Below are 15,064 nucleotides of genomic sequence, written 5' to 3' on the forward strand. Positions count from 1 at the left end.
ATGACGACCACTTGTGTTGCGATCGAAACGTCGTGATTTGTTTTATTTTATTTCTAATCATGTGACTTTACCGAAAGAACCAAAGAGTATGGACATATTCATATTTATGCGATCTAACCCAAAAAAACCTTTATTATGGAGTCACGCTCTATATCGCACATACACTTTCACCCGTCACGACTCGCCTCAGCCTTGGCTCTGACTCAACTGAGCCGGCACAGAACCATGCTCTTAACTCAGCTCCGAGCATGGTCCTGGACACGCTCAGGATTCCCATGAGCCGTGTTACGGCTGAGCCGCTCACTTGCTTCTTTGGAAGCCACCGAGTGGCTCAAACCTGAGTTCAACAGCGAGGCCGAGCCAGAGTCGAGCTGCAACTGACCTTACGACCCTGAGAGCTTGGAGACCGGTGGACCAAATAGCTGTCATTAATACTAAGAAAAACAATTAAGCAGACAGTACGCCTCCTTCACAGATCTGCCCCTCTGTATGAGTAAAGTACAAGTCTTGTTGTTGCACACCCCGTCAGCCACACTCTGGCGAAGAGACACTGAATGTCGAAACCGACCTCGGGTTTGTTTGTGCCGATTTGATTTATACTTAGGACTACTGGGACTATCATCATCATCAAGAATTGTATGACCAGTGTCCATGTTATTGTGCATAGATGCTTTCAATGAAAGGCTGAGAGGAAACACGACAGTGACAACCGCGCCGTGTTCTGTGCCCACCGTTCGTGTGAACTGCACCGAGCTCTGCACTCACCGTTGCGCGTTTCCTCGCTGGCGTCGGCGTCGCACACCTCCAGGTCGGCAAGCACGCGGCGCCGCACGAAACGCAGGTAGAGCTCGGCGCGAGCGTTCATCACGCTCATCTCTCCCAGGATCGTGTCCAGCTCCCTGCGCAACACATACACACAGCCTCTCACGTGTTACCCTGCTCTCACACACACAGAGACACTCTCACGTAGGACACACTCTCCGTTACTTGATCAGAGAGACAAATATCCCCAGTATAGCCTTAATAGACATTTGGGGCAATTGCTGTTATCAAGCACCTATGGAGGCCGGCACGGTACATGTGGGGGTAGGTGGCCAGGACCATGCTCGGGCCGTCTTTGTCCCCTAGTGACAATGTTTACACCCGGCACCAGGTACTCAAGTGAGGCTGAATCGGCCTAGGGGAGACCCAGGACTGGTTCAGATATTCGTCTCCAATGTTGGCCGTGAGCAGGAATCGAACTCAGGTCGGTGGATTCATAGTGCAGCACGTTAACCGCTACACTACCGCTCCCCACTTTCACACACAAACAACTACAAAGATCACCGTATAGCCTTAACAGACTGTTGGAGCAAGCGCTGTTAGCGAACACCTATGAAACAAACTCATAGAGACGCACACACAGACACTTGCATGACATTGATGTCTGTGCAACGTGGCCATACCTCGGCACGATCCTCTCCAGCTGGGAGCCTCTCAGCAAGCTGCCCTCCACGCGCTTCAACTGTGCACACAGGAGGCACGCGCACCATGCTTGACATACAAACAAGTAATCAAAAAACGCCACTTGGAATGATGACTAAAGGCTCACCCACTTATGTGCGATATTTCTGAACAATAGCTTCACTCTACCATCGGTCATCAGGGAGCATACTTCCAATGGTGTTCGAAAATAAAATCTCAACCCAAGCGCAAAGTTTCCATGCAGTCGCGCACAAACGCATGCAGCATGTACACTCCGCATGGAGCATGCACAGGCACACCGCTCCAGTGAGGATCTGCCATGGTTTTCCACATCACGTCTTGGGATTCATGAAAACATCTTAACACTTTATCTGTGCAGAGAATGAATACAAGCGGACAATCGCATCATGAGCCACGATCTATCCACTGCTGAGTGAAGGTCTCCCCCAGTCTTTGCCACCTCTCACGATGCAACAATCCACCTGGCACATGCACACGAGCCAATTTCATTGCTCCTTCTCCACGGAGGATGTTCGCTCGCGCGTGTTCTCGCCCATTGCTGCCACGCCGTTGTTAGATTTGTCCATCAGCCATCGTCCCTTCCAGCGATGCGTTCTGCCCAAGCCCACTTGCGTTTCGTAGCAGCGCATGTGACGTCTGCAAGTTGAGTTTGTTCCCGGGGCCGTACAGTGAGGGAAAAAAGTATTTGATCCCCTGCTGATTTTGTACGTTTGCCCACTGACAAAGAAATGATCAGTCTATAATTTTAATGGTAGGTTTATTTGAACAGTAAGAGACAGAATAACAACAACAAAAATCCAGAAAATCGCATGTCAAAAATGTTATAAATTGATTTGCATTTTAATGAGGGAAATAAGTATTTGATCCCCTCTCAATCAGACAGATTTCTGGCTCCCATGTGTCTTTTATACAGGTAACAAGCTGAGATTAGGAGCACACTCTTAAAGGGAGTGCTCCTAATCTCAGCTTGTTACCTGTATAAAAGACACCTGTTCACAGAAGAAATCAATCAATCAGATTCCAAACTCTCCACCATGGCCAAGACCAAAGAGCTCTCCAAGGATGTCAGGGACAAGATTGTAGACCTGCACAAGGCTGGAATGGGCTACAAGACCATCGCCAAGCAGCTTGATGAGAAGGTGACAACAGTTGGTGTGATTATTCGCAAATGGAAGAAACACAAAAGAACTGTCAATCTCCCTCGGCCTGGGGCTTCATGCAAGATCTCACCTCGTGGAGTTGCAATGATCATGAGAACGGTAAGGAATCAGCCCAGAACAACACGGGAGGATCTTGTCAATGATCTCAAGGCAGCTGGGACCATAGTCACCAAGAAAACAGTTGGTAACACACTACGCCGTGAAGGACTGAAATCCTGCAGCGCCCGCAAGGTCCCCCTGCTCAAGAAAGCACATATACATGCCCGTCTGAAGTTTGCCAATGAACATCTGACTGATTCAGAGGACAACTGGGTGAAAGTGTTGTGGTCGGATGAGACCAAAATGGAGCTCTTTGGCATCAACTCAACTCGCCGTGTTTGGAGGAGGAGGAATGCTGCCTATGACCCCAAGAACAGCATCCCCACCATCAAACATGGAGGTGGAAACATTATGCTTTGGGGGTGTTTTTCTGCTAAGGGTCACCACATCAAAGGGACGATGGACGGGGCCATGTACCGTCAAATCTTGGGTGAGAACCTCCTTCCCTCAGCCAGGGCATTGAAAATGGGTCGTGGATGGGTATTCCAGCATGACAATGACCCAAAACACACGGCCAAGGCAACAAAGGAGTGGCTCAAGAAGAAGCACATTAAAGTCCTGGAGTGGCCTAGCCAGTCTCCAGACCTTAATCCCATAGAAAATCTGTGGAGGGAGCTGAAGGTTCGAGTTGCCAAACATCAGCCTCAAAATCTTAATGACTTGGAGAAGATCTGCAAAGAGGAGTGGGACAAAATCCCTCCTGAGATGTGTGCAAACCTGGTGGCCAACTTCAAGAAACGTCTGACCTCTGTGATTGCCAACAAGGGTTTGCCACCAAGTACTAAGTCATGTTTTGCAGAGGGGTCAAATACTTATTTCCCTCATTAAAATGCAAATCAATTAATAAAATTTTGACATGCGTTTTTCTGGATTTTGTTGTTGTTATTCTGTCTCTCACTGTTCAAATAAACCTACCATTAAAATTATAGACTGATAATTTCTTTGTCAGTGGGCAAACGTACAAAATCAGCAGGGGATCTAATACTTTTTTCCTCACTGTATGCTTCTCGTTCTGTCTCTCAGTGTGATTCGAACAAAGACGGCCACCACATCGTGCGCGTTCAGATACGCTCCTGTGGCCGTCTGGAACGCTCTTCCTTCCGATATTCGGAAACCGCTGTAGCTATGCACGATTAATTCATCTAGATTGAAAAATTATTTCTCTAAAACTGCTTTTTGTGTTTAGTTTTTTGTCCTTCCCCCGCACCTCCGATTAGCACGGTTGGCTACGTATGGTGCGAAAGAAGTTCAACATACATACAAGTCTTCTTGGTTCTTTCGGTAAAGTCACGTAGAAGGGAAGTAATAAAATAATAAAAATAAAACATAATAAAATTATTCTCACGACGTTTCGGCCACAACGCAAGCAGCCGTCCTCAGGTGAAAACCAGGTCCGTCGAGGCGACAAAGTCTGAATGAAACAGCACACGAGCTTGGAGCATATATATAAGCTGGGCGCCTTGACAAAGGAATTTGCATATCAAGAGGAATTTAGCATATTTATGGGAAATGCAGGAATGTGATTAGTACTACATATGCATGTGCATTATGCAGGATTAACAGCATCAAAGGGAGCTGCAGTTGCTGCTGCTGCAGTTGCTGCTGCTGCAGTTGCTGCTGCTGCAGTTGCTGCTGCTGCTGCAGTTGCTGCTGCTGCAGTTGCTGCTGCTGCAGTTGCTGCTGCTGCAGTTTCTGCTGCTGCTGCTGCAGCAGTTTCTGCTGCTGCTGCAGTTGCTGCTGCTGCTGCAGTTGCTGCTGCTGCAGTTGCTGCCTTATCCATTTTAATATAACACTATGTATTATTCTACCCACCCTAATGTGTATCACACTGCTATATATTTACTATACAATTACGACACCATACATTACTCTGCACACTGCACCATGCCAGTGAGTGGAACACGGTCTGAAAGTCACCGTAAACGTGAACACAATCAGTTAAGATCCGAAATGGTTTATTACGTCCTTCCAATGATTGCTAAGCCAGAATCCATCTTCTCGGTTGAAATTGTCTCTGTGTTTGTATATGTGGATCGCCTCATGAACGAATCTCTCATGATAGCCAGATGGCTTGCAGAGAACCTCTGTCTTGGAGAAGTCAATGTCATGTGAGCCCACTGAATTGTAACAGTAATGCACATGCATATGTAGTACTAATCACATTCCTGCATTTCCCATAAATATGCTAAATTCCTCTTGATATGCAATTCCTTTGTCAAGGCGCCCAGCTTATATATATGCTCCAAGCTCGTGTGCTGTTTCATTCAGACTCTGTCGCCTCGACGGACCTGGTTTTCACCTGAGGACGGCTGCTTGCGTTGTGGCCGAAACGTCGTGAGAATAATTTTATTATGTTTTATTTTTATTATTTTATTACTTCCCTTCTACGTGACTTTACCGAAAGAACCAAGAAGATGAATCCCTGCAGTCACGAAAGCTTTAAATCGAAATACATACAAGTGTGCGTTTCTCCGTGCTCCTTTGCGTACTTTTTCAGCATTTATGTTTCTGATCCGTGATTAGGATAAAAAATGGAATCACTGGGTAAGAACAGGGGACCTGTTCGATTTGACCATACTACATACAACACGTGGAATCTATCTGGACAATCAAACTCTGTTTAACTGGAGAGACCAAGAGAAATAATCTGGGATATTGTTAAATTGCGACATAGTTGGTCTCAGTGAGACGCAAAGAGCACCCTTCTCTCTCATAGAAGGGGAGTTGACAGGAACCACGATTAGTGGGAATCAAACATTGCGTTTTAGGTTTTCAGAGTCAGTAATTGAGGACTCTGGACAGGTGGCTCAGTAGTCAAGCGAGTGGCCCACGAACGGAAGGATGCGAGTTAACATCCTGTTTGGAGGTTGACTCAGCCCATCATCCCTCTGGGGTTGATACAATGCTTACCACTTTGTGGGGAAGTCAACGGCATTTGTCCTACGGTTACTTTTCCCAGAAGTAGGAATACAAATTTTTCGCCACTGGCTCAGGGCAGTATAGAGCAGCTGAGTACTGCACCAATGCTCATTTGAGCATGAAATCACCAACTTTGAATGAGAGAGGGGGAGGGCTGTTCAAAGCGATGAGCAGCAATCTTCGTCCAGATGGGGCTGTAGTTGAGGACCCACCTTCTGCTCGTAGTGACGATGCTCCGTGAATCTGTCGATGACGCGCTGCACCTGCCGGTCACACTCCCCCTGCAGGTGCTTGAGCAGGACAAACAGGCGGCCGGGCCCGTAGAACGTCTCCACGATGGGCTGGTGCGTTTCCACTATGCGAGCGATTCCTGCAGCCAACGAAACGTTCACGTTATTAGGCTACGCGTGTAGACCTGTGCCTTTATCCGGCCACGCCTTACAGAGGGTTGGCACCCAACCCGAGGTAGATAGGTGTAAGCAATGATAATAATTAAGACTTGTAACACAGTTTTCGCTCGCTCTTGAAGCTGACTCAGAGGCGTGAGGAATCAGACAAGCAGGAAGGCAGCCAGGCAGTGAGCCTGTGCCAATAAATGCCCAAGCTCTGCAATCCTCTATATATGAAGATGTTTTCAGCCAAGTAATGAGTATTTATACGTGTGGGAGGAAACTGGAGCTCCCGGAGAAAATCCACGAATGTGAGGCTGACAATACTCCATCCCCATAAGATGGCGATTAAGCAAGTTGCTCGAGCCCCACGGGTAGGGAGCTTCACAAAATTTGTCTGATCCACCAACTCTTGCTGCCTCCACAAGTGCTGGATCACAGACCACAAGCAACATAATCACCGCCCACAAAATTTGAAGTTAAATGGTACAACTTTTAGGTGTGTGACTTTGCTACATTCTTGAAATATTCTGGAACATCTTAACCCTGAAACTTTATTGATTTCAGTTTTGCACCACAGTGGCATGTTACTGAACCATTTAACTCAAATCTCGTGCACTAATAAGAGGCTGGGAGGCCCAAACCCCTGCCCTCCCCTCTCGCCTGGATGGCCTCGCTCAGAGAGACCTGCTGGCCATCTAGGCAAGAAAAGGTGCCTGCTCGGTCTATGTGTAGCGCTGAGCGCCCCACCACCGCAGTCTCCGTGACGAGCAACAAGTCCAGCTGCTCCGGCACCTTCTTCCAGCCGTCTTCGGGCTGCTGGTGCGGAGATGCTGCGTCTGGATCGACCGCCAACTACCCCACCGTGGTTTCAATAACCGGGACCACGGTTCCCGGGGTCGGCAGGAGGTCTTGGGTCGCATTTTCATCGTCGGAAGGCGCCACAGGTGGGTTCCGTTTCTTCTGATGTTTGGACATACTAAAATCTTCGCTGTTTAACACAAGTTCTTCTGTTTAATATATTTTTTTAACCACTTCTGACTCCAATGTAATGAGCGACTTCCGCGACACGTCGTGTAGAGGGTACTTCTTTATTCTGACACGGGCACAACACGGGCCAACCTGATCCTTCTCACTCTGAGTACACACTGAGATATTTACGTCTCTACTGGCTACACACACGGCCGATCACTCGGCGTGGTTCCACCGCCCTCACTCGGCTACGCCGCTGGCTGGTGGCGTGACGAGGATGGCGATGGAAGCCCGCAGGGGATCTTCCACGTGGCCGGACGACGGAGAGAGCGACGCAGTCCGGACCCAAGAATCCACACACCAACCCCGAGCCCTGATCTGTCCCCGCTTATACTGTATCTCCCCAGGCACGGCTAGGCTCCACCTCCGGCCATGCCCTCTCGTGGAACCTTCGAGCAGGTTCCCGAGCATTTCGGCCAACCCCGCCTATTACCTTTGCCCCAGATACCTCTCCCTTCCAGATTGGATGTTGTCTTTAGCGGTGCCCATACCCGTGCTTCCCTTTCCCAGCCAGCAGGTGTCATCATGTCATTTCATGTATAAAAGCAAAACTATCCAGCAATTTTGGAAAAGGCAGAAATACGAGAAAAATAACGAAGCCAAATGTGTTAATGAACTTGATAAAGACAAACAATCCTCCTATATTATCAAACATCTCTATCCTGGCATCATTGGCATCACCCGCTGTATGAAGGCCCCCCCCCTCACTCCCTCGCACCTTCAAAGAGCAGGGTGAGGGTGTCTGCAAAAATGACACCGGCTCGCTTATCGCCCACATCCGTGGTCATGGCGAGCTGCAGGTTCTCCTCTGCCTTGATGGCGACCTGCACAGCCACACGGCAAGAGCCAGGACCATTGGTCTCACGTGGGAAAAGCTTGTCACAGCCCCAGGTGTGTGTCAGTGGCTAATCACACCATTCGCATGCACAAACTCACACTGATAAGCATTGGGATGTGTTTGAAGTGCCAATAAGATGGATATCTAATCGGTGGCACTGACGGCATGGCCCTCTGCTTATTTAGTTTAGGGCCCATGTTATGTATCTGGACAAACAGCATGCCCATCAATGAGCACGGTTGGCTACGTATGGTGAGAATGAAGTTCAACATACATACATCGCTGCCAATTGCACCTTTATAATTATTATACTTGCTTACCCACGACAGCCCGAGTCCCAACTCTTTTTCAGGGTTTTGCTAAGTTGTCAGAGTTGGGGGTGATGATTGTTGTGCCTCCCAATCACGTGGTTTGCAAGCATTTTGTCTAATTTGAGAAGTTTGAGCCATAACACCGACACACACGAAGGTGTGTTCTTTGACAGACATCACTGCATCTTGAACATCAACTGCGACCCTCGCATCAACAGGCGAACGTGTTAACGATGGGCCATGTCACATAGCTCATGCAAAAGTAACAACGTCCATCCCCGCAGCATTGACAGGCTTCAGGAGAAGTTGGCATCTCAGCCGGGTGGCAATGGCGCACCTGGGCACAGAGGTACTGCGCAAACTTGCTGAGGCCTTCGTCGTGAAGGCCCAGCAGGGGGAAGATCTTGAAGAAGCGCTCCACTTGCGGAAGGTTTCCCTCCTTTATGGCCGCGTCAAACCGCACCACCACGATGGCCTTCAGTTTCTTCTCGGCGTCTTGCAGCAGGCCGAGGTTTGTGTCCGCCATCCCACCTGGTTTAAAAACGATGGCACATGGCGCCGTGTTCAGAGCGAGCATCATTACCGAATCACTTGTTATATTTTCATTATTAATATTTGTTTCTACGCTTGCTTACCCAGGAAAGTTATTTGAGGAAGGTTTTGCGAAGCCTTCACAGGAGGGGACAATGTTGCTCTGTGAAATTTTTCAGCATTACAATGTTTTTTTAGCTATGGGAGGAAACCGAATAACTTGAAGGAAAACCATGCAGAACAGGGGGAGGACATACAAACTTCACACAGAAAGGCGCCCGAGCCGGGAATTGAACTCAGGACCTTCTAGCCCTGAGGCACAAGTACTATCACTGCGTCACCCTGCCACCCATGAAAAAATAGAAAGGCAAAAATTACTCGATAGTCACATTAGTTCCATTTGTTACGGCATCCAAAACACGAATTGGTCTCTAATACAGGAAACACAAGCAGGTCAGCAAGCGAGGGTGTCAGGTGTAAAGGTCTGTATAACTACAACCTACAGATCAGTGCAGCGCCTCATACCTTACTGGACATCTGTGATAAAGAGCTTAACAGCTCATTGGATTCCTCCAGTATAAATATTCTTATTCTGATCTTTATGAAATGAGCAATAGCTTAATAACTGCACATACCCCCTCGCAATGCCCCCACGCTATGTTGTGCACCGTTCTGCACGCTGAAGACACATGAGCGGTGTCGAGAAGAGAACCCAAGGTGGGAGAGGCCTCTCACCGTCCCTGCCGTCGCGACTCATTTCTAGCACGGACTTGTCCAGCGAGAGGAAGCGGTGAACGTGGCCCGCGGCCGTCTCGTAGTCCTCGCTGTTGAGAGCGGCCTGCACCCCGTCGGTGCACAGTGCCAGGTCCAGGATATCGTCCACGCGCTGGATCGCCTGGTACACGCGCGTCTGTGCACACATACACACATGCGCGCCGCACTTCACTTGCAGTCGATGTATTTCACGTGTATACCGTTGTCTGTTTGCATACACAACGCTCACTCAATTGGGATTAGACACAGCAGTTGCACCACCACTCCTACTGTGAAACCACTGCAGGCTGTGTCTGAGAAATGCTGCAGTGCCTTCCTCCGTGATCCCCTTTCTCTATAACAATGGTGTGAATACCAGATGTGCCAAATTATTATTCACGTAATAGTGACACCAATTGATGTTTCAATCATTTTACTGTAATTTCTTAAAGTAAATTGAGCCAAACGAAATGTATTTTATTTAATATTACGTTTGTGCAGTTTTTTATTTGTAATATAACACCGTTTTTTACACCTGTTTTGTTGCCAGAAAAAAGGGGGAAAACCTATTATGACCGTTGTTTTTGTTTTGATTTTTATTTGCTTCATTGTTCACCCCCTGAAAGAAGCAAATAGCAGTTGTTGTTGCATGCGTGTAAGCATGTGTTAAAATACAGGGTCATTTAACAACAGGTTTAATGTATTCTTTGGGTCTTTCGGTAAAGTAATTTAACAGGTTTAATATATTCCTTGGGTCTTTCGGTAAAGTCAGATAAATAGAAAAAAAAAATCACATTTTTTTATGCGGTGGGCTCACACGAAATTGATTTCTCCAAGACGAAGGTACTCTGCAAACCCACGGACTATCAACAAAGATTCGTTCATGAAGCCATCCAGATATATAGACACAGACAATTTCAACCGAGAAGATGGGTACAAACTGAGCAATCATTAGAAAGACGTTGTTAACCAGTTTAAGTCATAACTGGCTGTGATGTTTCCATCCTACCTTCCGATGTTGGCGATTATTTTCGACTCTCTGATTTTAAATTGACAGGTTGGATGTCTCGCACTGGCACAGCCGCCGTCGCTCGCGTCCTCGGTGTGGCGGCGGCTCTGCGACCTTACATTGACAGGCTCATCTCTCACGGTGCAGTGGCAGCCTCCACGCCCCCGTCGTGTGGGTAGCTCTGCGACCTTACATTGACAGGCTCATCTCTCACGGTGCAGTGGCAGCCTCCATGCCCCTGTCGTGGGGGTAGCTCTGCGATCTTACATTGACAGGCTCATCTTTCACTTTAACATCACTAGCCCCGCCCACTTCGTTTATGACCCTTGAGCTACAGCCATTTCAAACCTTTAAAACAGCCTGCCTCAGCAGCTTTCTCCCTCTTTTTTTCTCCTGATGACGATTGCTTGTGTTGCCATCGAAACGTCGTGATATTTGTATTAATTTTTATTCACTTTATTTGAATTTTTATTATTTTATCGTAATTATTGTTTCTATTTTCGTGACTTTACCGAAATAATATGAATTCCTGCAGTCACAAAAGCTTTAAGTCAAGGTTTATTTGTGAGGAGGAAAACATTGGCCACTCAGTGACAGTTAGGAAAAATGCGGAATGTTGAAATTACCGTTCTTTTTTTAACCTAGTCTGCTATGCATCAGTGACAAAAATCCCTGGCCTCCTCTTGGTCGACTCAGCCTTGATGAATACCTAGTGCAGTGTGACAATGTCACCAATGGGGAGGCGAAGTCAGCTGGGCATGGTGCTGACCACACTACCTTTCCCATGTGCCGTGTTGGCCTTCATAAGTGCTTGCTAATGGACCTTGCCCCAACAGTCTGTTAAGGCTAGAGATATTTGCATCTTTGTGTACCTGCGTGCACACGTGTAAACAGTAACACCTCTTCAAGTCACGCTAACACACACATGCATCTGTCAAATGGATCGGCGCCCGATTGGTCACCAAAGATAAATTCCTGTGCTCCGACTCCTTGCATCTGCTCCGCCGCTTTCGCACGATGGAACCGACACTCATTTATCACGAACTGGGTGAAACGCTTCTTACGCAGCATTGCCAACATAGAATAACCTGAGCCAATTCATGCATTGCACCGTTGTGTTGAGAGTTCAAACCCATCGTGCAGTCAGCAGGGACACTTGCTGCAGGGTGTGGGTGGGGATGCTGTGTGCCCAGGCGTGCCCACACCTTGGCCAGGTCCAGCTGGCGGACTTTGCTGCTGATGTTCTCGGCCAGGTTGCAGGTGAAGTTGATCATTCCAGCGAGCTGAGAGGCATCCCCCTCAATCAGCTGCAGGTTTGGTCTGACAGATGGCAGCGCCAGAAGCATTGTATTGTACGTAAAAAACTGTAACATACACTATGCATTTGAAATGTTAATCTATATTTAAAGGTTATAAATGAGAGCTACACTCACCGCATGCGATGCAGAGAGCCCATTTTTGACTCCAATCCACTCTGCTTCTCCAGCAATGAGTCCAGTTCAGCTGTGACTTCTTCCTGCAGTCCGTCGACATAATACTCTATAAACTAAAACAATAAATTATGTTTTATATTACCAGGTAAGACCCACTGAGATATATAGCTATTGTTCAAAAGCGACCTGGCCACAAATGATAGATCAACGAAGTGGCTTATCATGTGGAAACTCATAGCAGCCAAATAATTTAAATGCATGTTTCTAAATGTGGAGGGATAAACCAGAGGATCCGGAGAAAAATCCAGGCAACCACAGGGAGAGAGACGTGAAAACTCCAAATATATAGCAGCCATCTGGGTCGGGATCGAACCTATGACCTCCTGTATACCAGGCGAGGTAGATATCTTCCACCCACTGTGTCGCCCACTCACCCAATGACACAATACACTCGCCTAATGAGGGCTCATTCCAACTCAATTTTGTGGTCTATAGCCAACGACCTTGATGGTAGTTTTAAGCCACTGACCCAGGTGGTGGACAGGGCTGTTGAAGGGCAGGGGCAATGGGGAAGGGCAGGGGCAATGGGGAAGGGCAGGGTCAATGGGGAAGGGCAGGGGCAATGGGGAAGGGCAGGGTCAATGGGGAAGAGCAGGGTCAATGTGGAAGGGCAGGGACAATGGGGAAGGGCAGGGTCAATGGCAGGGGCAATGTGGAAGGGCAGGGGCAATGGGGAAGGGGATGCTGATCAAGGGTCGGTGCCATGCGTGCAGTCTTGTCACAGCATCGACTTCAGCCACGTTTGACGCGCCGAGAGCAGCGAGAGCTCGGGATCTTTGGTGTCAAACCTGAACTCGGCATGCACGCCCCATCGCGTGTAACTCAAGTATAAAAGCAGTCACCGCCGCTTGATAATTGCCACGAGTGGGTCACATCCTGCTGCTGGCTGCAATGCACGAACGACAGTGCGGGGTTGTGAGGGGCGCTCGTGCCAAGTGGAGTTCGGTGAGCATCGGGAGAGTGGTGACCGGCGAGTTGTGGTTTGGTGCGGGGCCGTGCTCCGTCTTCGCAACGGGGAGGGTAATGGTTGCCGCTTCCCCGCGATAGTGGTTTGGGAGTCGTCACGGCCAACTCATCATCGCACGACGTCACGGAGTCTTTAACATCCACGGTTAGACAGCGGTCCGAGTTCTCCGGAGAGCGCGTCTCTTGTGGTTAATAACGAACACAATTGTAACTGCTTGGGCCAAACCTCCCAACGCTAAACATGAGCCTGCTAATTACTCCACTGGGATCAGACGGCAGAAGCAGCAGCAACATCGCCCCCTACTGCGAACAACTCGGCAGGAGCCTCCTGAACAAGAGTCTTGAGGACTCTGCAGAGATTTCCCGGGTAAACGAGTGAAATAACAACAATAACTATGTTGACGACGACGATGATACATCCGCAGCATTAACCGGGGCGGCCGGTCGGAATGGAACCGCGAATCTCAACGCTGCGAACGCGCGACCGCCGGGCTGGCCCCGCGTCAGCGGGCACCTCGTCGCGACACAGGCGCTCGTAGTCGCGCTGCAGTTGCCCGAGCTCGGCCAGGCCGCGCATCGCCTCCCACGACAGCGCGGAGGACGAGGAGGTGAAGGCGGCCCGGTCGCGGTGCGACGTGGAAGCAGAGGCCGCCGCCATCGCGCTTCCCTGCGTGGTGACGTCACCGCGCAGGCCACGGAGCGTTTCCTCGTGCGCGATGGCGTCACCGCGACGCGCGGCATCGACACGCCCTCTATGGGCGTCACCGCGACGCGCGGCATCGACACGCCCTCTATGGGCGTCACCGCGACGCGCGGCATCGACACGCCCTCTATGGGCGTCACCGCGACGCGCGGCATCGACACGCCCTCTATGGGCGTCACCGCGACGCGCGGCATCGACACGCCCTCTATGGGCGTCACCGCGACGCGCGGCATCGACACGCCCTCTATGGGCGTCACCGCGACGCGCGGCATCGACACGCCCTCTATGGGCGTCACCGCGACGCGCGGCATCGACACGCCCTCTATGGGCGTCACCGCGACGCGCGGCATCGACACGCCCTCTATGGGCGTCACCGCGACGCGCGGCATCGACACGCCCTCTATGGGCGTCACCGCGACGCGCGGCATCGACACGCCCTCTATGGGCGTCACCGCGACGCGCGGCATCGACACGCCCTCTATGGGCGTCACCGCGACGCGCGGCATCGACACGCCCTCTATGGGCGTCACCGCGACGCGCGGCATCGACACGCCCTCTATGGGCGTCACCGCGACGCGCGGCATCGACACGCCCTCTATGGGCGTCACCGCGACGCGCGGCATCGACACGCCCTCTATGGGCGTCACCGCGACGCGCGGCATCGACACGCCCTCTATGGGCGTCACCGCGACGCGCGGCATCGACACGCCCTCTATGGGCGTCACCGCGACGCGCGGCATCGACACGCCCTCTATCGGGCGTCACCGCGACGCGGCATCGACACGCCCTCTATCGGGCGTCACCGCGACGCGGCATCGACACGCCCTCTATCGGGCGTCACCGCGACGCGGCATCGACACGCCCTCTATCGGGCGTCACCGCGACGCGGCATCGACACGCCCTCTATCGGGCGTCACCGCGACGCGGCATCGACACGCCCTCTATCGGGCGTCACCGCGACGCGGCATCGACACGCCCTCTATCGGGCGTCACCGCGCACGCGGCATCGACACGCCCTCTATCGGGCGTCACCGCGACGCGCGGCATCGACACGCCCTCTATCGGGCGTCACCGCGACGCGCGGCATCGACACGCCCTCTATCGGGCGTCACCGCGACGCGCGGCATCGACACGCCCTCTATGGGCGTCACCGCGACGCGCGGCATCGACACGCCCTCTATGGGCGTCACCGCGACGCGCGGCATCGACACGCCCTCTATGGGCGTCACCGCGACGCGCGGCATCGACACGCCCTCTATGGGCGTCACCGCGACGCGCGGCATCGACACGCCCTCTATGGGCGTCACCGCGACGCGCGGCATCGACACGCCCTCTATGGGCGTCACCGCGACGCGCGGCATCGACACGCCCTCTAT

The 15,064-nt window shown here is 50.9% G+C and overlaps 1 protein-coding gene across 2 annotated transcripts in view; it reads right to left on the minus strand.

Annotated features, from left to right (window-relative positions):
* COG4 (component of oligomeric golgi complex 4) overlaps nucleotides 1-13,695 on the minus strand; it is a 29,473-nt gene extending 15,778 nt beyond the window's left edge. The window contains exons 1-9 of one of the 2 annotated variants that reach the window (XM_078602169.1): nucleotides 13,500-13,695; nucleotides 11,960-12,042; nucleotides 11,732-11,846; nucleotides 9,500-9,674; nucleotides 8,571-8,764; nucleotides 7,803-7,908; nucleotides 5,876-6,033; nucleotides 1,446-1,504; nucleotides 766-899 (exon numbers count right to left, since the gene is read on the minus strand). In XM_078602169.1, the coding sequence (XP_078458295.1) occupies nucleotides 766-899; nucleotides 1,446-1,504; nucleotides 5,876-6,033; nucleotides 7,803-7,908; nucleotides 8,571-8,764; nucleotides 9,500-9,674; nucleotides 11,732-11,846; nucleotides 11,960-12,042; nucleotides 13,500-13,643 (1,168 nt within the window). In that variant the 5' untranslated portion in view covers nucleotides 13,644-13,695. The remainder of the gene's footprint in view (nucleotides 1-765; nucleotides 900-1,445; nucleotides 1,505-5,875; nucleotides 6,034-7,802; nucleotides 7,909-8,570; nucleotides 8,765-9,499; nucleotides 9,675-11,731; nucleotides 11,847-11,959; nucleotides 12,043-13,499) is intronic. The other variant, XM_078602168.1, reaches the window with a different exon arrangement.
* Between the last annotated feature and the right edge of the window lie 1,369 nt (nucleotides 13,696-15,064).

The sequence above is a fragment of the Lampetra planeri genome, chromosome 17 (assembly GCF_965212315.1).
Source record: "Lampetra planeri chromosome 17, kcLamPlan1.2.h2, whole genome shotgun sequence".
NCBI lineage: Eukaryota > Metazoa > Chordata > Hyperoartia > Petromyzontiformes > Petromyzontidae > Lampetra > Lampetra planeri.